Consider the following 26174-nt stretch of genomic DNA (forward strand, 5'->3'; position numbering starts at 1 on the left):
TAATTACAACATCTCTCACTGTCTCTGTAGCTTCTGTGGCAGAATGATTGACTGTCATTGAAAGTTGATTTAGTGTCTCTATTTCAGTCAATGATGTTGTTAGATCATTCAGAAGAGATTGAATGTAGATGTCTGAAGTTAATGACTCTAATATTAACTCTGATGTTGACAATGCACATGTCTCTTCTAATTGATCAGTTAGTGTCTTAGTCATTGTCTTTATTAATTTTATTGACTGATCAATGATCTTCTGACTTTTATGTAGTGTATTCTTCTCAGAGTCTTCATCTTCACTGTCATGCTCATTTAAGCTTATCTTGTTAATATCACTTACTTCAATGAAAAATATTACATCTGACACAATGAAGCTCTTCTGTAATAAAAGCTTGCTGTTGATCTTATTAGAATTGAATAGCATATCTTTGTTGAATATAACATCTCTTGTTAATATAACTTTTCATTGTACTGAAATTCAAATGTGAAAAATATTTATTGATTCATATTCAATACGATATTCAACTTCTGCTCTAGAAGTCAGTTTCTGATTTCTTTCATATTGTGCATTCTTAATTAAAGAATACACTCTACAGCCAAAAACTCTTATATGTCTAATTTTAGTTAAAGAAGTTGCAGTTTGAAGATATTCTTCTAAGAATTTAAGAGAAGTGTTCCAATCAAAATCTTTAACTGAAATTCTGTTTAAAATATACACTGCAGTCTTGACACATTCTGATCATAAATTCTCAGACAAATTGACTTTAATTCACATTATATGTGCTGCTGTTGTTATTAAAGCTTCTGCATGTTCTGCAGCTCTATTTTGAGCTGAGATGTAGAGTGTCAAATGTTGAACAACTATATTATATGTTCAAGTCAACACTGTCAGATCTGACTGCATAGAGATCTCTCCATCAATTCAAATAGTTAAGATAGTTAATTGATATAAATTGAGAATTATTCTTATCATTTTTGCTGTGTATGTCAAACTTTTGGATTTTTGCTGCATCATTTTCACATAGTGCAGATGAGTATAATCACAATATAAGTGAACTGCCCACCTATCTTCATTATAATCTGAAGCAAACTGTATAAGATTAACAGATATTTTCATGAACAGACATATAGATCTTTCTGATGATGTTCTGTGTATAATTTACTTTGCTTTTAAAAGAGTGCAAGATCTACACTTTATGATTAGAAAACTCTGAGAGATCTTTTCAAATTTCATGTTAATAGACATCTTTAAGAGATGTGTCAGAGACTTTCTGTTCAGATGATTAAGTCTCAGATGTCAAATATTCATGATTTCTAGTGAACTGAAGACCAACATCATGACTGATTTTTTAACTGAATCTTCATTCAATGAGACAGTAAAGACACTCTTTGTTATACTGTCTGTTGCAATGTTAATAGATCTATATTCAATGACCATTTTTCTCTCTTTAACAGTCAAATTGAACAAGATATCTCTTGTGTCAGTGTAGTAAACTGTAAGAGACTTGTCATTTAAATAACAATTCTTTGCATGCAGCAATTCATGTGCTACTAGATTTGTATGAAAGTCAGAAATGTAGAGAATGTTTTGTAGTAATATTTTGTCAGCATCTGCTGATGTTTGAGTATAAACTTCAACATCACCATATTTATGATTTTTACAATGAGTATTTTCAATGAGCACAATATCTGAAGAATCAGCATTTCAGTAGTTTTGAAATTTTGTAAAATCATTGTAAATATGTGCATCTGCACTCTCATCTAATATGAAGCTGTTCTGTAATGAATAGGGTTTATATTTATTGCTCATGTTAGTGAAGTTAAAAACTGTTACAGAAGCAAAGATAGTTGAGTTAGAAGATGTCTTGACAACAGCTTTATTAGCATCATTATCTATCACATTGTCTGAAGTGTCAACTTCTTCATTAGTATTTAAATTCTTTAATTTCCTTCAATTTGCAATCTTCTTCTTTAATTTTCTTTTGTTCACTGGATTCTTCAATGCTTTCTTGATCTTATCATCAATTTTTGGATCTGATTTTCAGCCCATTGATTGAACAAGTGAATTAAAATATGAGCAGTATGCCCAATTATGTTGCTCTCTGTAAAGACATGCAGAGTTTATATTTTCATTATTCTTCTTCAACAGCTTATTTTAAATGATTCTTTCAGTGGAATATGCTGATGGCTTATTACTTTGATCTGGCTCAGCATCTTTCTTTAACAACTGCCAAAATATCTAAATATATCTATAAACATTCAGCTCATGTTCCCAATTCAAATTCTTCTCAGTTAGAAGCTTAGATAGATATGTATAGAAGAACTCTCTATAATTTAAAGAGATTGCTCTTAGAAATTGTTTTGAGACAAAAGATTCACAGATATACTTATTCATTTTGTACACAGTTGTCTGATTCAATACTTCTTCATAGTTCAGTAAATATGCTTCAATTGATTGATTCTTTAACTCTTCTTCAAGAGTTTTGAATTTCTCTACTAATCTAGCTTTTAACTGAGAAGCATTCATTACATTTCTAGCATATAAAGCTTTTAGATGTTCTTTTGCAGTAGCTTCTACACTGTTCAATTCACTTATTGTAAGAATTTTCAGAGATGAATTTATATGATTTCTTATTGTCTTCTGTAGCTCTTGCATTGCTAAGACTCTCTTCTCTTAAGTTCTGTATTGATCTCTTTGCATATTTCTTGCATGTTTTGTATCTGCAGAAGTTGTGATTTCTTCAGTTTTCTCAGAAGAAAGAAAATTCTCTATAATGAGTTTCTGAAGTTTGAAATGTATTTCTTTTGTCAGATCAATATACAGTCACAATTGATGAAGATTTGCTAAATACTTAATGTCTTTGATTCATTCTTCTCAATCATCAGAACTATTCAGCATAACAACTCTTCTAGATAATTCATTCATTTTTAATTAATTATTGAAGTGAGACATTGACTCTAGAGAATGGAATTTCATAGACTTAGATTGATAAAATATAGATGCATTAGATCTCCATGAACTCTGCAATTAAGATTTTAAGCTTAAATAGAAGATTCAATGTATGATCTCAAGATACTTAATAGTGATCTCTATTTGTATGGGTAACAAAAGTAAAATAAAGTATCTTGAATGTATCTTTAGATAATAATCAAATCTTTGAAAGAGTCTGGGCTCATAACTATTAAATGACACAGAAGCACATGATGATCATGTGACTGAGTGTCTATATTGTTATGTCTGATCTGCTTCTAATGAATGAGACAAGAATACTTATAGATGAACATGCTATAATCAAGACTATGGAAAAAACATATGAAAAACCTCTAGCAAACCTCTGCCAGCCTGATAGACAAAGATAATGAAATTGGTACTGTGGTTGAGAAGAGGTGGTGGCAAACCTACGGTTCTCCAGTTCCTCCTTTGGAGACCTGGTCACCTGACAAGTCACCTGACTCCTGCTCAACAGCTACGAAGGTGTTGGCTTTCAGCCAAGCCCTGTTGTCTTTGCTTCCGATAAATTTTCGCCGTCCGAAGCGTGAGAAATAAAATAGTCAATGCAAAAAGCAAGGTGCTCAAGACGCCAGTTTCCAGACTTCTGAGAGGCTATTGATATCATTTCACCGCTCACGCATGTTGGATCTGGTATCGTCGCCGGCAAGTGTGTCTCACTCAGAGGTGCCATGGGTGAGAGATGGAACTGATCGGGGGATGAAGCCCCAAGTGTGGCTCCGGGGCCGGGCGTCTCGTGCTGGATGGCGTTTGACTGCCAAACTTCGGGGCGTCGCGAATGCGCTGGTTTGCCCCTGTCGAGGTGGCTGCATCACACGCCTTGCTGAGTCAGCTCTTATCGACACGATGACATAAGCCACCGTGGGGCTGACATGGCTTGGCGAGCGCGTGTTCCTGGGAATTTGCTCTGTTTGCATGTCAGAACCAGGGACCGGCAACGACGTCATTGGCTGGCCCCCAACGGTTGCCCCGAGACGCGTGGTAACGTCCGGTAATAATACATATCTTAGTGTGGTCCTGACTGGTCCACCCGCCATGTTCAGCTGTTTCGCCGGGTAATAATATGTCTGTCATTCGTCTGGATCATTACATATGCATGCAGTCATCAGTCATTCGTGATCCCCCCCCTCCCCCTCATTACCACTGGCGCAGTCATCACCATCTCAAGAACTCTTCCTGCCTGTTGGTCACCCAACTTTTATTGCATACGCTCTGGAAGACGCTCTTTGTATAGTGCCAGGCTACGTGAAGCCTCTCCTTTCTATTGCCACTGGTGTTAAACCAGGGCTTCAACTCGAAGCTGGACCAGCTCCGGGAGCTCCGTTTATCCACGCGCTGGGATTTCGAACTGCACGTTGTCCTACCAAGGCAATATAGACCTTGACTGGGAGGCCTACACTCAACTTACATAGCAACAGCTGATCGCTTATATGCCCCCGCTGTCGAGCCCAAGCCCCCATAACTCTCACCCCGACTCTAGTCTCAACGCGTCTTCTTCTCCATCCTCTATCACCGGCGCGGTGGCTCCAAAAAGGAAGAAGTATGCTGCCCGAAAAGACAACAAGATGGCGCAAGCCGAGCCAGATACCCAGTTTAACAAGGGGTAAGTTCTGACCCGGCGTCGACACCCAACCTACGTTTTCTTTTTTGGTTTGTGCTATCTTTCAGGCCAAAAACTGACCGGAAGCTGTCTATAGGAATGCCCCTGACCTCCTTTTTGAGTCTTTCCCGTCAACACTTTTAAGAGAGCCCGCGTTGGTGAATACCACGTCGCCCGTTCTAGATGCTCTTACCTCGCTACCTCTGTCCCAACTGCATGATACCAACATACGGACAGATGATTGGACTAAGTCCATCCCTTTTGGTGGTACGCCGCCTCAAGAAGCTACGAGTATTGGTGAATCTCCACCTACTTTTATCATGCCGACAGATAGAGGGGCGTTTGACCGAAGCGCCACTCCGGCTTCTCCTCCACGTAGCAGACATCGACCCTTGAGTATTGGAACCGAGCATTCTGAGTCTCCAAGATACCAGTCTCACGATAGGCAGAAACGAAACTCCATAAGTACCCAACAGCAGTGCTACCCTCCTCCACCCCATCTTCCTCAGGCGCATTTTTACTCTGCACCCGATATCGATATTCCTGGAATTCCTCCAATAGGCACAAGGGCGCAGGAGACACTTGGGTCTTCATTTTGTGCAGTTGATAATATTATCTTTCAAAAACCTCGTCCTTCTGTGAAGAAAGTTCTCCTCGTCGGGCGGGATGGAGCCTTAGAAGTCTTGTCACTTGACGGCGAACAGGCACGACTTCTTGGGGCTCTTCGAGGACTGAACGGTAGGGTACTGGATGCAAAAATACTAACTTGGACTTGTGGGGCTGATCCCTTCCTCTTGCATCGACCGCTTGTTGTGGCTACAATATTTGGTCCTGTCACTCCTGATGACACGGAGCGGCCAGCTTCCGTTGTGCCTGATAATATTTCTACTAGGCAAGATGGCAATCCAGGTCGATCAGATTTACCACATATGCAAACCCGCGTGCAAGTATTCTCGCTTAGGTCGCAAAGTTTGCTTGCTACCCTTTTTGCAACCAAACCCGAGACATGCTACAGTGCGTTTCCCGGGTCATCTCCATCGGTGCCTCCGCCTTCTGGAGATTTGAGATTGTTCACCAGTGGAAATTATATTGTTGTTGCTTCCGGAACAAGCGGCGAAGTCTTGATATTTGGTGCTAGTAAAAACCAACGAAGTCCCTATAGCTGTCTTGGAAAGACATGGACCAATGTTCGCGTAAGGGATACACACAGGCACTCGGGGTCATCCAATTCAACTACCACCGACGAACTGTACTCCGAATTCGGCTATGACATAGGATTCTCGGAGACTCCAATACTGTCGCTAAGTGGCCGATGGCTTGCTGTTTCTCCACCGCCTTCGAGTCGAACATCACTAGGAGGCACTATCCGCTGTCACATTCACCACAAAAGGATATATGAGACAGATGCTCATAACCCACCAACTCGGCCAACTGTGACTTGTGTGGCAGACTATGACAATGGCAGTTTTTTAACTAATCTCACAAGAGGTGTGACTCAGGAGATCTTTCGAGGAGCGACATGGACTGGAGGCCAGGTTGCGCAAACTTGGAATAATTATTTCTATAAGGACGCCCACCATAGCCAAGATATGGCCTCGCGTCGAGGAGCACACATGGATCCGCCCCATCCCAATTTCTTCCCACCTACCCACTCTCAGGACACCGAAAAGCCCTCGGTAAAATCACCTGATTTGGTCTCCTTGATTGATTTGAAACGTCTGGAAGAAGGTGAAAATGGTAAAGTCACAACGATTAACCCAGTCGCGACATTTCAGCCACCCAACGGATGCGGCTTCGTCTCTTTGTCACCAAACGGTCTTATGCTTCTGACCGTAAGCAGAAAGGGAGATATCCAGCACGTTTGGGATCTTATGCAGATGCGGTTCTGTCGATCAAAACTTGTTGTTACGGATGATATATCTCAAACTACTCCATCTCTTCCAGCATACGTTCGGGAGGTAGCAAGATTTGACCGGCTAACAATGACAAGTATTCTTGATGTGAAATGGACAGAGCCCATCGGAGAGCGCTTGGGAATCGCCACGAAGAATGGTACTATTCACTTATATGATATCCCAAAAAGCGCTTATCAATGGCCACCGCTTCGGAGGGTTCAGCGTCACCAAAAGCCCAATTCCGATGATTCAACAAAAGAGAAACTTGACGATCCATCGCCACGTGGATATGGTATTTCTACTGCTGTTAAAGTAATTGGTGACACGACTCAGCCCATATTGTCTGCCTTCAGGGGACGAGCACCGAGCGTTGGCGCCGCATTTGCAACAGTGGGCATAGGTTTCGCTACTTCTCGTGGAAGTAAAGTTATTGTTTCGGGATTGAGCAAGTCAGTGGGGGCAGCAGCTGAGACGATGAATGCTATTAGGCATTTCGGAGAGAACCGTTTGCACCTTCGTGCTTTTGCCAGAGAGGCCGCTCCGTGCCGCATGGCCTGGCTTGGCGATGACTGTGAGCCTTTGCTAGGAATCGTTGATGGCGAGTTCTTTCGGGTTTATAAGATTCGAGACGGGAAAAAGAAGCAAGAGCAATCGGCGTTTGGGACTAAAGTACGGGAAGTACTTCTTCCCTCATATCTGCGTATCCCGCCTGGGCCAAGCCAAACCCTACTTACAATGATAAACGTTGAAACTGCTGGACACTGGTCACCCCCTCCGATAGTACCATTGACATTTCCTCCGACTGTGAAGTGTTCGCCCCTTTCTCAGGCAGAGATTGAGACAAACGCCCCCTATCAACCTTTCCACACAGACCGCCGAGTCAACCTTGAAATTTTTACTGCGAAATACCAGGACCAAGGCCCAGATGCCGATCCGTGGGTATTTGGGAAAAGTACACCTTCCAGGAAACTCCTGCTTCAAGCTAATAAGAATACCACTGATCCTTCAAACCTATGCGAAAATGGAATGGAAAACCACATAAACCTAGGTAGAAGAAATGGCACCGTCGAATATGCAGTATTGACCACTCGACAAAAGAAAAGAACTGGCTCTGGAGACGCCTATGGTACTTCTGAAGGCAACGAGGAAGGCTTCTTTGAGGACGATTGTGATATACTTGACTTCGCGGCCGATCGGGTTTGATATCTGCTCTTATTTTCCTTTCTCTTTTTAATCCTCTTCTTTTTATCACATATATTGTCTGCTTTGTTTCAGACACTAACTACAGCATACACTTGAATCGATCAAGTCGGGCGTTTGGTTGAGGTATTGTCGTCAGTGGTTGATGCTATAGTCCACACCACAGTAATAGAGTCGGCGCGCATAGTCTATTTGCAATCAGTGGAGTTATCATGGGTGTTGCCTCCCGGATTTCGATGCTGCTGGATTTCGTTTTATGTATTCACATTTCAAACAATTTTTGGATTTCTTTTCCTTGGGCGTTGTTGGTACTATGAATATGTATGTCTTTGGATTTTGCTCTTATATACTGAGCTATCTGGCGAGATACCTAGTATATTATCTACCTACGTGTAGTCTGATGTGTTATTATTTATTCTTAATCTCATACTGAGAATTCTTTGGTACTTTGTAATCGTTTTGTCTAATAATATGTTGGAAGAACCGAGGTACATATTTGGAGCCAAACACCCGAAAGCCAGAGTTTAAAGGCGGTCGTTGATAGTGAGTCGAGTAAAAGCAATGCTTCGAGCTTAGCTGAGCGACGTCTAGAAAACGCCATTCAACCTTCCCCGACAGCCACGACGTTACAGCATTAATTGCGATGCGCGCTTTCATTGCTGACATCACCCATTTCGTCCTGCCACCAGTGCATAAACTCCTGAATTCTTAACGTCCTCTTCCGGGCCATATCACGACCAGAGTCCGTTTTCATTATCGCTTCCAGCTTTAACAGTTTCTCGCTAAAATGGTCCACTGCCTCGTCGAGTTCCCAAGGCAGAGGTCCGCCAATCCCCTGCCGCGGCCCTTTAGCACCCAGATAGGTAAAACACCGCCCGATGCCCACCGCGCCTATTGCATCTAGACGGTCTGCGTCCTGCACAATAGCTAGTTCTGGGAACCCTTCCTCCGCGATGAGACGCCTGGCAACGCTGGGGTCCTTGACCTCCGTACTGTAGGAGACGTTTGAAACTATGGTCTGAACCTTTTGAGCAAACGACGGCTCGCCGCCGCTGCGGATGATGGTATCACGGACTATCGTGGTGGGGTCTTGTGTACTGCCCGGTGTTAGGTATTTCCTGTCTCCGATATCGTGAAGGAGGGCGGCAAGGGTGACGAGTGAGTCATTGTATACGATCCGCGAACCGCGAGCGCGCTCGGCGGCGAGGAGGCGGTGGGCGAGGCGGACAACGCGGGTGATATGCGCCGGGTTGTGAGAAGGGTCGTAGTGCTGCATCTGGTTCGTGACAAAGGATCGCATGCGCGAAATCAAGACACTGTCGGAAACTAGAGGGTTATGGTTGGGCCCGTCCATGGTGCTCAAGGTCCGTAAATTCCGATCGCAGCTGAAGGCTCGTGTCTTGGATAGACGGGTGACTGAGAGATTGGGAAGAGGCCTCGGCCAAAGACTCGATATCAACCGAGCCATCTGGACAGAGACTCATTTGAAACCAGAGAGATCCCATGCCTTACCCGATGTTGTGCATGTGGCTTCGACGATTGGTGGAGGACGGAAAGTTGGGTGGAAGAGATTGCGCTGTGAAGGTTCAGCGATGACTAAGGGCCAGTTCCATAGTCTCACATTGATTTGTTGTCTCGGAATGAACGGACAGCATACAGAGGATGTATCGATTGGATATCATATCATATCATTGTGTTGGCATAGATACTCTGTATAAATGCACGGTCGTCATGCTTGTGCATCACCTAACCAGACGTTTCTAGCACAGCTGTTCTGTCACACATGACAGATGCACTCTGGAAATGTTAAATGTTGACAGGAATGCCAACAGTGATCATCAACAGCCGGACTTAAAAATGTGCAACTTAAATGGAACAATGAAAGTCCTTTTCTCCATGTTCATTGGTATATTGGCACAGCTAGGTTGAAGATTGTGCGACTGATATGCAAAAGGCCGGATGAGGCGGCGACTCTTGTACAGAATACGAAGTACCAATATTCGTTTGGCCGATTCAATGACTTTGTGCCCTGTGTGTATGGGGTACTCAGTAATGTTCTGACGCCAGTAGTCTGTCTGTACTACCGAACAAGAGATACTGGATTACGGAGAGGGAAAGGGAATGGCGTGTAGAGATGAGAAAGCTCTTTAGAGATGGATTCACTGCAAGTGGGAACACTATGGGCGACAACGAAGTAAAAAAAGAAGACGGGTAAAAGGATATTAATCTTTCAGTATTAAGGTCCAAGTACTAAAGAATCCTACTATTGACAGATCACACATATATCCAAACACCAAACCAACAGCCCCAACCAGCATTACGAGGTCTCGTGGTCATCGCTTTGGTCGAGCGAAGGGCATGATTAGCTTCATTTAGAGGGCAAAGGCAGCGAGTGCGAGGCCGAAGAAAGTGCCAGCAGAAGCACCGGAAAGACCGGCAGCAGCGTTAGGAGTGCTGGCAGCGCTGGTGGCGCTGGCGGAGCTGCTTGCGCGAGTGCTGGTGCTTGCTGTGAAAAATGTCAGCTATGACGAATGCGAAAATATAGCAATGTAGGGCATAACATACAACTGCTACCAGTTGGGCGAACAGACGAGCTGCCGGAGGCAGTTCCGGAAGAGCTACCGCTGGGGCTGGGGCTGGGGATAGGGGTTGGGGACGAAGCGCTGGTTGGCTGGGCGGGAGCGCCGGTTTGAGGAGGGGTAGCAGCGGACGACAAGTAGATGGACTTAATGCAAGCCTGCTGGCACTGGGCGTAGGCCTCAGTTTGTGCCTGGCTTCCGTTGCCTTGGGGACACTTGGCGGCGCATTCGGTGGTCTTTTTGGCAGCATCAGCATCAGGGCAGGGAACACCAGCGCACGCAGCCCTGCAGCAGACGTCGGTGGGATTGCCTAGTTCCAAAGCATTAATCAGTCAGTCCCATGCAACAAAACCTTTCGCTAGATTGACACACATTTAAGGGCACAGCTGGCCGCTGGCGACAGTGGAGCGGTAGAGGACTGGCTTTGGGCAGAGGCCAGAGCGAAGAGGGAGAAAGCGACAACACCGGAGAACTTCATGATGAATGGGAGGTAGAAAGCCGGAAACTGGTATTAGGATTAAATGGAGGGTAGAGGGAGAAAAAAACGACAGAAGAAAAGTAAACGAGTGGATGTGGTTGATGGAGAAGAAGGGGAATAGCGAGCGTCTTAAGGGCAGAAACAGCAGGACAACAACAAACAGTTTCTGGGGGAAAATTGGCGCCAGCAGCCCTTTTAAAGGGGCAGCAGACGAGTCACCAGATCGCGCCGGGCATCATTGGCCTGACAAAGACGATCCTCTGGGACTGGGTGCGGCATAGCGAGGCCACCGTCACCCACCATACCCTGGGCAACGCCGCGCGATTGGCCGCTGGCTGGTGGCGTTCGATTTCTGCTCCATCGCCGGATCAACAAACCTCTTTCGCAGCTGACGGCAACGCCCGCGATCCTAGCTGCAGCGCCGCCTGCTGGAAGGGCCTCGGAGATGCATCATCGTACGGGCCACGCAAAACAACCCGTCCGTGGTCTCCCCCATCGCCCGCGCAGCACCCAGCACCAACGGCCAGTCGCTCGCTAGATAAAATCCAGCTGTGATCAACTGCGGTGTTTCAGCAGAACCCCTGCCTCGCTAGTGGACAAGGCGGCTTGGCTGCTCCCATTCTTGCCCGCTGCAGAACCACTCCAACAATAGCATTCTGTGTGGTCGCTGGCCCACGCCTAGTACGGCATGTCGGAGCGCTCGCAGAGCCAGGCCGTGGGTATCTGAGGTCAATAGCACGGCTTGTTCGCGTGCTGGAGACTGTGAGGTGGTGGAGTTGTTTCTTCCTGCTGCTGATGCCACGCAACACGCTAACGCAAGTGGGCTCGGGTTGGCTTTGCTAGCAATCTTACTTGATATTGGCGCTATACCCAACAAGTCTGCCGTTAAAGTGCATAGCCGGTTAGGCAAGGGGTCTGTACATAATAATAAAACAGGCCGTGTGAACGCGAGCGGGCCACCCCCATCAGCCAGGGTTTTTTAGAAACAACAACAAGCTTCTCTCTGTCCGTGATGTCATGCGCAGGCATCCCGCTAGCCCGCCGCGTTTCGACACGGTCACGTGCTAACGCGTCACTACAAAACACGTGAGCCGAACTTCTGCCGGCGAGGAGAAACGTCTTTGAGAGCATACAGAGTATACGAAGAAGCTCCATCGTGGTGGGCTCGCTGGAGAATACTCCGAATGGAGCGTCGGTGACCGCTACGTGCGTGTCATGTCCACGCTTGGCATGCTAGGAAATGTCTGATACTGACGGCTATGTGTTTAGCGACTTCGACTGTGACAGTGGGCTTTTCATCGAAGCTTCCAATGACACTCTCCCCCCAGGAGCTTTGCGACCTGCCAAACGACGACGTTTAAGCCCGGAGACTACGGGCCGCCGTGCGGCCCATGAAGCTGTTTCGAATTCTTCCGTGCCAGCGACAACTCACGATGACAAAGTCGCCGCACGAAAGTCCAAAATTCATCTGCCGAAATACCATGTCGACCACGAGCCTGTGTTTGTGAGCCAGACCCAACCGCCGTCTAGTCCATCTGTGATTCGCGGCCCCCGGTGGAAAGCACCCGGGAGGCAAAAATCTATTCTTCAAGCAAAAAGAAGTCCCGCGAGAGCTGAATGCAAAAAACAAACTGTCCCTGACTTTGAGGATGAGCTAGAAGATGAGGATATTGATGCTGCCATTGCTGCATCGCTTCAGTCGTTCAAAGAGGAGCAGTGGGCCCGGGTACCCGTTGAATCGTTTGAGAACCCAGTTGATGGCCCTGGTGGAGGCCTGGGGGCTACGGCTCATAAGCAAACTCCTAAGGAGGAAGCTTCGTTTGAGTTTGATGACATCCCAGATGATGCGTTCGACTTTGAACCCGAGTATGGGAATACTACTAATAATAATGTCCCAAATTTGATTTCTTCACAGCAGCTATCACAAAAAAATCGGTCGCGAGGTTCTCAAAATGGAAGTTTTCGTCAGACTACACTATTTGGAGGATTTACTAGCAATATAGCCGCATCCCAGCCATCATCTCGTAGCTGGCCGCTAGCAAGTCAGAATGAGCCTCCTACCCACCACGAGCTTAACGAAGAAGCTCTCCAACGCTGGACTTTTCCAAATAACCTAGGGAGGAAGAGAGAATATCAGTACAATATAGCCTACAGAGCTCTGTTTCACAACCTACTAGTTGCACTACCCACAGGCCTCGGAAAGACCTTCATCGCCGCCACGGTCATGCTGAATTGGCTTCACTGGACGAAAAGCTCTCAGATCGTATTCGTTGCACCAACGAAGCCGCTCGTATCACAGCAAGTTGAGGCCTGCTTTAATATTGTGGGAATCCCTCGCTCTCAGACCACTTTGCTTACGGGAAACACCCCACCAGGCGTGAGAGCCGAGGAATGGAAGTCCAAACGAGTGTTTTTTATGACACCCCAGACAATAATGAACGATCTTAAAACCGGCATTGCTGACCCGAAGCGTATAGTCCTGCTAGTCGTTGATGAAGCTCACCGTGCAACTGGCGCGTATGCCTATGTTGAGATTGTTAAGTTTCTTTATCGATTTAATAAGAGCTTCAGAGTGATGGCTCTGACTGCTACGCCTGGCGCCACGGTTGAAGCTGTGCAGGAAGTAATTGATGGGTTAAATATATCCAGAATTGAAATTCGAACGGAACATTCTCTTGATATTCGCGAATTTATCCACTCGCGAAACGTCGAGTTAAAAACGTTCGAAAACTCTCAAGAAATGGTGGCTGCCATGGAACTTTTTTCTAAAGCACTTCAATCCACTGTCGATAAACTTCGGAACCAAAATGCCTACTGGGGAAGAGACCCCATGGCGCTCACCCCCTTTGGTCTCACGAAAGCTCGGCAGGAGTGGAACAACTCTTCGGCTGGGAGAGCAGCGTCCTGGCCTGCGAAAGGTGCTATCAACTCACTATTTACAGTGCTTGCCAGCCTTGCGCATGCGATTGATCTTCTAAAATATCACGGGATTGGACCATTCTTTAGAAACCTAGTCTCTTTTGAGGATTCGGTTTTGAAAGAAAAAAAGGGAGGAAGATCTTCTGCTCAAATTGCTTCGGACGGCAATTTTAAGATCTTAATGTCAAGGTTGCGTTCTTGGACGAATAATCCAGACTTCATAGGGCACCCTAAGTTGGAATACCTAAGAGAGGCGATTTTGAATCATTTTTTAGATAACGAAGGCGGGAGTGACCAAAATGGCGAAAAATCCGATTCTAGCAGCACTCGTGTCATGATATTTAGTCATTTTCGCGACAGTGCTGAAGAGATAGTTCGTGTGCTTAAAAGACACCAACCGATGATCCGGCCGCATGTCTTTGTCGGCCAGGCCAATGCGAAGGGGTCAGAGGGGATGGACCAAAAGACACAATTAGCGGTTGTGTCCAAGTTCAAGAGCGGCATCTATAATACCATTGTTGCGACCTCTATTGGTGAAGAAGGGTTGGACATAGGTGAGGTCGACCTGATTATTTGTTATGACGGGCACTCTTCGCCAATTCGCATGTTGCAGAGAATGGGGCGAACAGGAAGAAAGCGATCTGGAAATATCATACTTCTTTTATCAAAAGGCAAAGAAGAAGAGTCCTACAACAAGGCAAAAGATAGCTACGAAAAAATGCAACAACTCATTGCTTCCGGTAAAAGCTTCAACTTTCACGATGACAAGTCGCCGCGGATCATTCCGCGAGCAATTCAGCCAGAGGTTGACGAGAGGGTGATTGAGATCCCAATTGAAAATTCTCAGCCGGGGCTCCCTGAGCCGGCTAAGCGCGCTCGCGCACCTAAGCGGCCACCAAAGAAATTCCACATGCCAGATGATGTAGAAACGGGTTTCACAAAAGCCTCACGCCTGGGTCGCACGAACACCAATTCAAGCCGGGGTTCAAAAAGACAGAAACCCGTTCGCTCGCCGAGCCCCGAGCTTGAGGAGGCCCCGGACCTTGATGATCTATGTGCAAATCAGAGCGATGAATTGGCAAAAGATCGGGATTTTCAGGCGATCGTCAACCAACCGGCTCCTACCGTTCGAATGGATGCATATCCGGTATTGCAGAGATCGCTGCGACCTACAAGATACATACCACACGGACGAAGTACTCGCCGCTTCGTTGAAACACTTCGAAAGATTAGAAGTATAAGCCCTACGTGCAAGGACGAGCATACAGCTTTTATGGATAATCCCTATGGAGATAGCTTGGACTTCGAAGACCTGCCCACAGACCGGGAAGATGATCCGTGTACCTTGAATACGCCTCAACCCCGTGAACCACTATCTGATTGTGAGAGCGTGCAGGGTATGGATCTTGACCAGTTGATTCTTGAAGCACTCAGCACTGGAAAGAAGCGCGGACCACCTACTGAGCCTGATATCAATGAGGTGGATAGCCCCCTGCCGTCTCAGCGGAGGAAGCGATTTGTGATCAGTGACGATAGTGATAATGAATAGGGGTCTTTTTCGGATAAATAAATACATACTTCAACTTTTGTAATTAGGATTCGTCTCAAAAATTTCCAAAATTTCTTGTGTCTTTACACTCATATATTCCACAGATGTACAAGAGGGAGGGCGAGGGTTTCACGCAAGCCCCGTGTTGCCACGCACTTTGTGGGGAAGCTGGTATGTATCATGTCGACCAGAGATTCCTGGCCGCGAACAACAGCATTCGAGAACCAGTCGCATAGGAAGCGCCTCACAATTTATTGCCATGGCGGATACGCAATTTGACAGTGCATTGTAAGTGCCATCAATCCGCGATTTTGGAATTCGTGTTGCACCCATACCCCACCCATTACAGCATTGAAGCTCATCAACTCGTCCGTAGAGACCTCCTCCGTCGCCTCTCACCCCGCGACACCAAGCGCAATCTCCAATACATCACTACACTGGTCCCCGACCTCACAGAAGATCTTCTTGCTTCCGTCGATCAACCGCTTGAAATCCGGCGTTGTGCCCGCACCAGCCGCGACTATCTGCTCTGTGACTACAATCGCGACGGAGACAGCTACCGGAGTCCCTGGAGCAACGAGTTCGACCCACCGCTCGAGGATGGCACAGTTCCTAGTGAGAGGGTGAGGAAGCTAGAGGTTGCGGCAAATGAGGCGTTTGATGTTTATCGAGAGCTCTATTATGAAGGTGGGGTTGGGAGCGTATACTTTTGGGATCTGGACGATGATGGGTTTGCGGGAGTCGTGCTATTAAAGAAAGGTTTGTTTGCTCCAAAGGCCTATGCAAGGTCAATTATGGATAGGTTTCGCTAACGGAAATTCTGCGTTAGGAATTACACCGGGCTCAAAGAATTCAGGGGCGTGGGATAGTATTCATGTCTTTGAGGCCACTGACCGAGGACGAACCTGCCACTACAAGCTTACAAGTACTGTCATTCTACACCTATCTACCGGTTCCGAGGCTCTTGGAGAAATGGATCTTAGTGGCAATATGACGCGGCAGATTGAGGCAGATATGCCTATTGAAGGAGAAGCGAGCCATGTCGCCAATGTTGGTCGGTTGGTAGAGGATATGGAGTTGAAAATGAGAAATTTACTACGTAAGTGCCATTTCGGGTTTATTGCTATTACACATGGTTTTGCTGGCTTCGTGCACTGTGTGACGAGGGCTGACAGGATCTTCATATAGAGGAAGTGTATTTTGGAAAGGCGAAGGATGTAGTTTCTGAACTGCGAAGTAAGTTCCAATGTTATATTGTTTATTCCTCTTCCAATACACTAACCCATGTATCATTCAAGGTATTCAACCATTATCTGAGACAAACAGAGATCGTTCCGCCCATAGAGACATGATCAACTCGATGATGAAATAAAGGCTTTGGTTGGCCATTTTCCTCCCGACAAATGGTTCTTAGTGGCTATAGCCAAGTCAATATCATTGGCATGTATACACACAAACACGCACACATACCTAGCAAAATGGATAGACATCATACCATCTTTCTAACGAGCCTTTCTACTTTTAATGCATGATAACCAATGACCATATTCCCAGAAACCTCCTTCCTTGGGCGACGTGGGTCCATTCATATTTCTCAGAATGATAACAGATACGGATCGAATTTAAAGGAAACTACAGGTCGTTTCCGTAGAATTTCAAGTTTCCATATTTCTAGTATGTATGTTGTTCATAAATGGGGGCGGCATCTGAACTATTCTGGCTTGGTCTTCGTCTTGATTTTTGGGCGCACCGGAGAGGTAATCTAGATTAGTGACAGACAATCAATCGACGTCCATTTCCTTCGGCAGGTTGTCATTGGATTGCGGCTTAGGTCCGCCATCCGTGGTTTTCGATTTCAACTTCAAAACGAATTCTCTTGCATCTGCCCATAACTCCGCTTCCTTCTCCTTCTCAACAGTGTCTTTGCGAGTATTCAGCCAGCTTATCTCCAACGGGTTCGTTGCTCCTGGGGCAGGAGGCACGGCACCAATACCAACGCCTTCGCCGGCTTTTACTGCTGACTCGGGGCGAATGATTGATGCTTCCTCAAGGGCGTAGACTTGCCGACGAAGACGAACATCGATTGAAGAAAGGAGGGAAAAATATTGGGAGGAGGCTTCCTTAAAAGCGTCTTTATGAGCGTCTAGGACATTTTTCTCGGAAGACGAAGAAGCAGTTTGAGAAGGGTTATCGGTAGGAAGAGGCGCGTTTGTTAGTGCTTGAACAGCGAGTCCAGCAGCATGGAGGAGTTTGGCAACATCCTATCAAGCGTCAGCCGCTGCGTGAGCCTGCTTTGTCGCAAACTAACTTGATCAATTTCATTCAATTGCCGAATGCGATCAGCAGCACTAAAGGTGTGATCCGGCTCTTTCGAATCCATAGTCGCGACGAATATGATAGATAAATTGCGCTTTTCATTGGAATTTTGTGGAATACCGTAATGTTATGGTAGTGGCAATGTTGCCACTCCATAGTAACTCAGCACAATGTTGATCCAATAATTGCATAATAATATTAAATCAGATTGCCATTATTCTGAGATTTCAATTTAACATATGCAGCTGTCTACACTGCACAACATATTGCATTCTTAATGTTATCATTACTTAATCTATATTCTCAATCTCTCTGTTCTTTAAAATACTGTTGAACCAATTAGTGAAAATGTATTTAATACTCTATAATAGAATCATATAGTCAATATTGGATTTTTTTACCATACATTTTACTCTCACAGAAGATAGTAGTTACTCATTCTCACACATTACCACATCAGAACCTCATACTATTCTACTAGATTTTACTGTTTTCATAGTTTTTGCGGACTTAGAAATTTTCTGGAAGGTTCTTTGTATGTAGGTGTAATTGTACTTGTGGTAGAAATAGCTAGCTGTACTCCAATACAAAGACATTACTAAAGTCAAATACACTTAATCAAGTTAACTGGATATTCTGTATAGAAATTGATTCAACACAAGGCGTTGCTTTGGGAGTAAAGGTCTTGCTTTTCGGCCCATAAGAATCTGCGATACATCTGACTTTGGGTTATATAGTGAATTTCTCAAAATCAGATATGGATCCTACTCCTGCAATTACGAACGCTTCATCCTGTTCATGCAAAGATCCAGAGCCACCTCCCATCGTCACATTGCCCTCCTTCGGCTTTCCAGGCGACTCTCCCCCGAGCCTTTACGGTACAGGAACCCCTGACGTATTAAAAGTCATAAAAATACTTGAAAACGCTGGTATCTGCTGCTGTCTAGTAGGAGTCTCTGCATTAAAATACTATGGCGCAGAACGAGTCCGACATGTTAGTACATATCATCTCTGCTCTGCAATTTTACTGACCGGTAACCCAGGATTGGGAAGTCTGCGTGCCAACAGATTTGCTTAAGAAAGCCTCGCAGATTTTCGAGTCGGAACCCCACAGTCAAGTATATCAGGCGTTCCCTGACGAAACGCCTCAACTTGGTTGCCTCTACCATACCTTCCCGCGCTTCAAAATCCGTGGTGTCACGCTTTATTTCGTTATCATCCCGGCAGAAGATGCCTACCTGAAATGCGTGCCCTCAAATATAGAGAGAAGTCAAATGGGCCTTCCGTACCCAACGCTTCCAGTTTTCGCCCAAAGTCTGCTAGATACCGATTCTGAGGTGGCCTTGACTGATTTGATTGACGGTATGAATTTGACAGAGGAGTGGGGTCTGAAGCATCTGAATCTCGATGGGACAAATGATGTAGCATGGGCTTTTCGTAAAAACGAGAAGATTCGATCGTCAGTCCCGTTAACTGATTACTCTTGTCTTTTGGAGCTTGCTACACATGCTACGAGCAAAATGGAGACCTGGAAACGAATTGTTGGAACAAAAGAGAACCGAATTGGGTTTGAACTCCCAAAAGAATATTATGCCTCAAGGTTTTATGCAAAGACCTCTGGGGACCCACGGTTGGAGAAGAGAATTTACGTTTAACCATATTCGGGCACGCCTGCTATTCGTTCAAGTTAACACTCAGAGTACAGGCCGAGGTGCTGCTCCGCTCTTGCTAGTTGCGAAGTGCTCTTACCACATCGCTTTGAGCAAAAGCAAGGTTTGAGATGATGAGGGCCTGAGATGCTTTTACAAAGTTTCCCGTGACCCTGCCAAGCCTCTTAGCGCTTTACCCACTAACAGGTAGTTACCCGCGCCAGGCGCCCCTCATTTCAGTAGCCTAGAGCTCTTTATCCACCCGCGCCACGCGCCCTTATGATACTAGCAAAAGCCAGGGAGCTCGGCTCGTTAACATAAGCTTAGGATAACTACAGAGACTCCCTTCTCCGTTTCACCGATTTGTTTCTACTGTCGCAAAGTATGGCACAGGTATCTGGTACCTATACAGTAGAGCAAGGTATGGCTCTTGCACGGGCTTCCCGCCTCGTACGCAATGAGCACTTGCTCTTAGCTGCACGCCAAATTACTCAAAAACTTACGGCTAGTAATATTCCTTATGCGTTGATGGGTGGTTTCTCTCTGTCGCTTCGCGGAAGTCGGCGTGATACATTCGATGTTGATATTGCGGCCGGATGCAATATGTTACAACTCATACAGGCAGTATCAAATAATGAACGGTTGGTTCCCTCGATCCGAAAACTATCATTACTGACATATTGTATCTCAGTATTCTCCGGCCCCTAGGCCCTATGTCGGGGGTTTTGAGGCTGTTTGTGCAAGTGGAGTCGGGAAATGAGCCCGAAATTCATGTCATGGTTGACTTGATTCTTCAAGGTAGATCTGAGACTCCCTCAGGAGGAACAGTGAACTTCGCTGACGGTAGTTACTGTATGTTAAGGCTCACTTGGCGCACCAAGCGACCTCAGGACATCATCCGAGGCGATCAGCATAAATACGGAAACGGGGCCGCAGACATTTGCTGTCCTAAACATTAAATCTATTGCAGAGAGCAAGCTAGGGGCATTCTTTGCTCGAGGTTCCTCAAACGATTTTACAGATATCCAATTTCTCATTCTTACTTTCCCAGAGAAGGTTTATGAAATACGCGCGGGACTGGATCAGACGCACCGGCAGCATTTTGCCAACATATTTGCTCAGAAACGTACAGACCCGTCCGGGCGAAATCTACTCAAACGCGTGAAACAAGTACTCGGAGTAGTGTAACGTGTCTCTTGTGCCTACCTTGCCCTACTACCTACCATATCAAAGTCCTATTTACTTTGATTAGCCAAAAACAATCTTAAACCTTTTACTAACCCTTTCTTAAATAACTAGCTAAAAAAGATTATGCTTAATCAACCTTGGTTAACTACTCCTATGGCGCAGATTGGTCTGAATAGATCAGGTGCAGGGTGCAGCCCTACACCCTAAATACAGAATATACACCCTCAAAATCAATAGAACCTGCTTGAAGAATTGTGATAGGAGTACTTGGTAGCAAGAGTGGAGAAGCGAGCAGAGCGAACTCGCAGTAAAGTATTATAGGACGCGATGAGATAAGTTATAAGATATCATGTAATTCTAGCAATATTTTCCATAATCTCACAACATAATCATCTATAAATTCAGTTATTAAGTGTAAACTCGGGATACGCAAGCTCTATATCTAAGCACGTCAGCACCCTTATTCAACCTTCAAGGGAGCGCCGTTGGTGTGGTGAGTTTGAGAAATAGATCTGCGACGGGAAATATTCGACCAAATACTCCACCGTTAGATATGCGCACCGGTGGGAGTTCGGCACCGATTTGTGTATGCCATTCATTGCGCAATTATCGTAGTCGTTGATCAGCATTTTCGTGATGAAAAGAACGATCGCGATGACTAAGCACTTGGCCATCGCTCGATATCAACCGACGCTTCATCCAACAACTAGCAAGCACCGGCGGCCTTTTGGAAAATCTGCCATGATACCCTTTTCATTGAATGCAAAATTCTCAGCTGCTGCTTCCTAATTTTTTGTAGCTGACTATTTTGTTACATAGACTTACTCCATATTTTTCTTCACTTCAGGAGCGCATAACATGTCGGCTCCAGCTCCAAGCCCTGGCCCGCGCGGTGGCAGTATTGGGCCAAATAACCCACAGCCTCCCTCAGCTCAACAGCAGCCGATCAGCAATACCCACGCTTCTAGTAGCGGAACCCCTACTACTACTACAAGTTCGTCTCCCCAAGTCATGTCACAACAAAACCTGAATCAGATTGTAAGTCATGTTCAACACCCTGCTATTTAAGACAAGTTGCGACTTTTGACTTTGTTTCTGGTTATTTTCTGGTGTATACAAATGTCTTGTCCTTTTTCTGTTATTCTCACTTAAATTTCAATTGCATGGTCTTCTGCAGTGAAATGGAATGTCACAACCTTCTTCAGACGAAAAGTGTTGCCACTGCTTTTGGCAATACCATTGCCTTGTTAGATTAGTTCTCACGAATCTCACGTGCACTTCAGTGAAGTCACCCCTCCACTTTGTTTTACTAAGTTCCCCTCTAGCTCTTATGAGCCCTATACCCCAATTTTGTCCATCCATGTACCTCGATTGAAATTTCAGGAAGGAAATTTGAAAACCATTTGAAGCCACGGGGAAATATATTTCACCTTACCCCAAAAGAAAACTATATGTCAGACAATATGGATGTCATGTCTAATATGAAATGTCTGCTTTTTTAATCTTGATAACGCTTTCCCTTTTCCCTTGTGTCTGTCTACCTTTCTCCCAACTATACAGCACTTGAGTTTATTATTTTCTACATTTTACCCCCTTCTTTTTTCTTTCATATATGGCTAATCAACCCGGCTCGTCAGGTCATTGATTATCTGGCGAAGAAAGGCTATAATCGCACGGAAATGATGCTTAGGATGGAATCCGCAAATCAAGAAATTGACGGGCGCCCCCTGCCGCCTACTGGTGATGATTCACGTGCAAGGTTTCGGCCTGCATTTGGTACGTTGCAGCCTTTCCTGTCTAATATTCAAACAACCATTTTCATCCTTTAACATGAACGAAGATATGATCAGGGCATGGGTCGAGAATAACCTGGACATCTACAAGGTATGCAGAATTCGTTACCTGAAGACTTAATAGCTAACGCAATGTCAGCCTGAACTCCGGCGTATTCTATGGCCTATTTTTGTTTACTCGCACATCAGCCTTGTGTCAACCCTAGCTCCAGCAGAGGCTCGTCAGTTCTTTGACACAAATAAGGACTATTTTCTCCCAGATCACAGCGACGATATTCGCACACTAAGCCCTGTCACACTTCCAGAGCACCTGAACACCAATGCTATTGCAAAAACTTACCGAGAGAACAAATATCGTCTCACACTGAGCAATCCTGCTTTTTCGAACCTTATGCAATATCTCGAGAGCAAAGGCAAGGAAGGATCATTGGTATCGGCATTGCTTAGCAGTTACTGTACGATAATTACCAAAGATCGTTCCTCCGATGACAGGTTCAGTTTTGCAGCAATGCTGGCTAGGGCCAAAGATATTGACGGCGGCCCACCTCTGGAAGATGAAGGGATTCCAGGTCATCACCCCGGCTCCGCGTACACTGGTGATAACCCCGCAATGGCAGGCACTCTCCCACGCCTTAAACTTGGAAAACTTCCCCTCGAACCTGAGCTTGAAGGCGATGTGAGAGCCGAGCTAGAAGATGCAGATACTAAGGAGCCCCCTCCTCCTGGAAAACCCTCTCTCGTCCAGCATTTTGAACAAATGATCAAAAAGGAAGAAGACGTCGAGTCCCCTTCTCGCTCTGATATCCCATATCCGTCTTCACTTGCTCGAGATGTCGCTATTGAAGTTCAAAGGGTTAAGGAAAATCGCGATAGGTTCAAAATTGAGAGCCGCACAGGTGGCGTTGGTCCCGCTATAAGCGTTTGCATGTTTACATTCCACAACACATACGATGGGTACGTAAAACGCCTTTCATAATAATGACAGGAACTTTTATACTGATGATTCCTTTAAAAGAATAAATTGCCTCGACTTTTCGGGCGATAGCATGCTTGTTGCAGCCGGCATGCAAGATTCATACATTCGTGTATGGAGTGTAGATGGCCTTCCGATACAGCCCACTTATCCTGAACTTGAGGATAAAGACTTCAAACCTTCGAATTCTCGTCGCCTTTATGGCCATTCTGGACCTGTTTTTGCGGTTGCGTTTGCGCCATCAATTGCTAGTCCTGACGAGGCAGAAGTCAAAACAAATACTCGCTGGCTTCTTTCGTCTTCTGGCGACAAGACCATTCGATTGTGGTCCCTCGATCTTTGGCAATGCATGGTAGTTTACAAGGGACATGACCAGCCCGTTTGGGACTTGGCATGGGGTCCGTATGGCCATTATTTTATTTCTGGTGGTCATGACAAAACTGCAAGGTTGTGGGTTACCGATCGCATTCGCCAACAACGAATATTTGCGGGTCACGATCAGGATGTCGACTGCGTTTGTTTCCACCCTAATTCAGCGTACATTTTTACTGGGAGCTGTGATAGAACAGTTCGTATGTGGGCAGTCACAACCGGAAATGCTGTCCGTATGTTTACGGGGCACACAGGTAACATTACCTCGATGGCCTGTAGTAAGGATGGAAAGACGCTGGCATCGGCTGATGACCATGGCTCCATTTTCCTCTGGGACTTAGCACTCGGCAGACTTCTCAAGCGGATGCGTGGCCATGGAAAGGGTGGAATCTGGTCGCTATCTTGGAGTGCAGAGTCTACGGTTCTCGTGTCTGGCGGCGCGGATGGAACCGTTCGAGTCTGGGATGTTACGGGTCCTTCCATGGACCCTACTAATAGTCAAGGAAAAATTATCGGTGAGGGAGGAACGGGGACAAAGATCGACGGTACAAACACGGCAGCTTCCTCTACAACTCAGACCGGAGCTGCAAGTGGAAAGAAAAAGGGAAAAGACGTCGTTGTCACCCCGGACCAGATCAGTGCCTTTCCAACTAAGAAAAGCCCGGTCTACAAAGTCCAATTTACAGGAATGAATCTGGTCATCGCTGGCGGTGCGTATCTACCATGAATCCCTAGCAGTATTTTATGCTGTGCCACTGCTTCGCCATTTTGGGTTGTGCATCCTTAAACTTTCCGGTTATGTGCATGGGTTGGAAATTTGATAGGAGCATAGGGACGGCATGCGATTTTGTGGCGTTTGGGTGAGTGGCAGCTGACACAGCAACGGTTGATATTGTGGAAGGCGTTCTTTCTATTTGCTATGGCCATAAAATTGCCGGATTAATCCAGTATTCCCCAAGAGTATACTCCGCGACTAACTGCCACCTAATGGAACCTTGATTGATTTGAATAACTTCTTCCAACACTTCGGTTGCATTTGATTTCAGGTGGCAAGTAGCTACAGTTTTTAGCTCATGATGATGGAAAACCAAGGACTTTTGACATTGCCTTAGTAGCCATCATGTCACCGACCTTTGGGGGCAATACAAGGGCGCTTCTATCGTTTCTTTTATAAAAATCAACTAGAATACGAGCAGTCTTAGTGGGCTGGTCTTCATGAATGAAATGACCCGCCTCAGGAAAAACCTGCAACTGATATTTTCCTAGAACTTCTGTTAGAACACCAGGGGAGTGCTCTGAGAGGGGAGGGCGCATGTATACACATACCTTGCATTTGACCGATGATCAACTCTTTATCTAACCGATCTGTTCCCGCAAGAAGAAGCAACTTTCCTCCCTTGGCTTCGAGAAACTTTTTACTAAGGCCGATGAACCAATTCTCCCAAAACGGCTTTGTGGCAGCTAGATTAGTATTCCATTTCCACGGTCGCGAGGAATCCGATTTATCTTCACGGAGAAGGCCTGGAACAGAAATACGGGCTGAATTTGTATTGCGGATGGTTCGAGATCGAAGGCTGATGATGAGTAAGTCAGGAGGCATTGAGAGCCCGTTTTGTGGATACACCTACTGCCAAGTGATGCCGGCTGATAAAGAGGGAAAACTAGACGGTCGTATGGAAAGATACGTCTCCATACTTTGGAGTGCATCCATTGCAGAACCTAGACATGTGAGCGTTAAATAGCTGAGTTTTTAGACTATAGTAAACACGAACCTTCTACAACATCAAGAACAGCATAAGCAAGCACATCAGAGCCTAGTTCACCAGTTCTAGCAACATGTGTGACAACAGCACCACCAAGGCTATGACCAATCAAGACTAATGGGGGAATAGATTCCCATTTCATCTCTTCTTTTGTGTGGCGGATGACATACACCAGGTCGCGGCTTAATGTCTCCAAACTCAAGTCCAACTCATCAGTATTTACTTCAATATCAGTGGGCTGGGTATTGCTTCTGGATGTGCTGTTTCCATGATTGCGCGCATCCAAGGACAAAATTCCAGCACTCGGCAAGATTTTTCTAATTTCCTGCGCGCAAGCAGCAAATGAAAGACCTGAAGATCCAGCCCCATGATGCATGACGAATAGGGGCCCGGAATCTTCTGGAGGTGTAATATAAGCATGATGAGTGATGTGTAGATCATCAGTGTCCTCTTCAAGAAAGAGCTCTCTTTGAAAATAGTCTATCCATGGAAGAGATGACATTTCCCCTCTTCCAATTTGCGTCCTTTGGAATACCCAAACGTTAGAAATGTACCAAGTAAAATTGAATATTAGGGATCCAAGAAGAGAAACCCTCCTACGCAGTAACACACAGGGACACCAGAAATTCACCGACACCCAATCTGTATTAAGGGCTGCTATGTAAAAAGAAGAAACATACCCACTATTTCTCGCAAATAGTTTTTGACTAGGAGACGGCATCACCGTGCCCGTTGAAGATGCAGACGAGGCCGAGGAAGAATCATCATCAAACTTCCCCCACTCCCCATGCCCAGCATTTGCCGGTTCATGTTCCGGCAGTTCGTCGAACATGGAGATGTCGGGAGGTAGCCTCGCTAATTTAGATTTAGCGAACGACTTCTGCAATTCACTCATA

General features: G+C 45.6%; 10 protein-coding genes across 10 annotated transcripts; 6 read left to right on the forward strand and 4 right to left on the reverse strand.

Annotated features, from left to right (window-relative positions):
* Positions 1-4434: 4434 nt before the first annotated feature.
* Positions 4435-7702, forward strand: LOZ57_001079 (uncharacterized protein; the record flags this gene model as incomplete). Its single annotated transcript, XM_049250172.1, has 2 exons — positions 4435-4607; positions 4702-7702. The coding sequence occupies 2 exons, from the start codon at positions 4435-4437 to the stop codon at positions 7700-7702; spliced, it is 3174 nt and encodes a 1057-aa protein (XP_049110532.1).
* Positions 7703-8333: 631 nt separating this feature from the next.
* LOZ57_001080 (uncharacterized protein) lies at positions 8334-9053 on the reverse strand (the record flags this gene model as incomplete). Its single annotated transcript, XM_049250173.1, has 1 exon — positions 8334-9053. The coding sequence occupies one exon, from the start codon at positions 9051-9053 to the stop codon at positions 8334-8336; it is 720 nt and encodes a 239-aa protein (XP_049110533.1).
* Positions 9054-10071: 1018 nt separating this feature from the next.
* On the reverse strand, positions 10072-10756 carry LOZ57_001081 (uncharacterized protein; the record flags this gene model as incomplete). Its single annotated transcript, XM_049250174.1, has 3 exons — positions 10072-10205; positions 10265-10588; positions 10651-10756. The coding sequence occupies 3 exons, from the start codon at positions 10754-10756 to the stop codon at positions 10072-10074; spliced, it is 564 nt and encodes a 187-aa protein (XP_049110534.1).
* A 1240-nt stretch (positions 10757-11996) lies between these two features.
* MPH1 (3'-5' DNA helicase) lies at positions 11997-15224 on the forward strand (the record flags this gene model as incomplete). Its single annotated transcript, XM_049250175.1, has 1 exon — positions 11997-15224. One exon carries the CDS (start codon positions 11997-11999, stop codon positions 15222-15224), a length of 3228 nt encoding a protein of 1075 aa, XP_049110535.1.
* Positions 15225-15483: 259 nt separating this feature from the next.
* CAP2 (F-actin-capping protein subunit beta) lies at positions 15484-16596 on the forward strand (the record flags this gene model as incomplete). Its single annotated transcript, XM_049250176.1, has 5 exons — positions 15484-15512; positions 15574-15983; positions 16054-16323; positions 16413-16460; positions 16523-16596. 5 exons carry the CDS (start codon positions 15484-15486, stop codon positions 16594-16596), a joined length of 831 nt encoding a protein of 276 aa, XP_049110536.1.
* A 409-nt stretch (positions 16597-17005) lies between these two features.
* On the reverse strand, positions 17006-17604 carry LOZ57_001084 (uncharacterized protein; the record flags this gene model as incomplete). The annotated part of the gene is made up of 2 exons (XM_049250177.1): positions 17006-17485; positions 17533-17604. The coding sequence occupies 2 exons, from the start codon at positions 17602-17604 to the stop codon at positions 17006-17008; spliced, it is 552 nt and encodes a 183-aa protein (XP_049110537.1).
* A 693-nt stretch (positions 17605-18297) lies between these two features.
* On the forward strand, positions 18298-19195 carry LOZ57_001085 (uncharacterized protein; the record flags this gene model as incomplete). The annotated part of the gene is made up of 2 exons (XM_049250178.1): positions 18298-18534; positions 18584-19195. The coding sequence occupies 2 exons, from the start codon at positions 18298-18300 to the stop codon at positions 19193-19195; spliced, it is 849 nt and encodes a 282-aa protein (XP_049110538.1).
* A 378-nt stretch (positions 19196-19573) lies between these two features.
* On the forward strand, positions 19574-20377 carry LOZ57_001086 (uncharacterized protein; the record flags this gene model as incomplete). Its single annotated transcript, XM_049250179.1, has 3 exons — positions 19574-19830; positions 19881-19987; positions 20052-20377. The coding sequence occupies 3 exons, from the start codon at positions 19574-19576 to the stop codon at positions 20375-20377; spliced, it is 690 nt and encodes a 229-aa protein (XP_049110539.1).
* Positions 20378-21235: 858 nt separating this feature from the next.
* Positions 21236-24242, forward strand: TAF5 (Transcription initiation factor TFIID subunit 5; the record flags this gene model as incomplete). The annotated part of the gene is made up of 5 exons (XM_049250180.1): positions 21236-21415; positions 22015-22153; positions 22218-22261; positions 22310-23124; positions 23186-24242. The coding sequence occupies 5 exons, from the start codon at positions 21236-21238 to the stop codon at positions 24240-24242; spliced, it is 2235 nt and encodes a 744-aa protein (XP_049110540.1).
* Positions 24243-24586: 344 nt separating this feature from the next.
* Positions 24587-26173, reverse strand: PPE1 (Protein phosphatase methylesterase 1; the record flags this gene model as incomplete). Its single annotated transcript, XM_049250181.1, has 5 exons — positions 24587-24777; positions 24842-25089; positions 25144-25234; positions 25288-25802; positions 25959-26173. 5 exons carry the CDS (start codon positions 26171-26173, stop codon positions 24587-24589), a joined length of 1260 nt encoding a protein of 419 aa, XP_049110541.1.
* Position 26174: the final 1 nt, after the last annotated feature.

This window comes from Ophidiomyces ophidiicola, assembly GCF_022830035.1.
Source record: "Ophidiomyces ophidiicola strain CBS 122913 chromosome Unknown scaffold_3, whole genome shotgun sequence".
NCBI lineage: Eukaryota > Fungi > Ascomycota > Eurotiomycetes > Onygenales > Onygenaceae > Ophidiomyces > Ophidiomyces ophidiicola.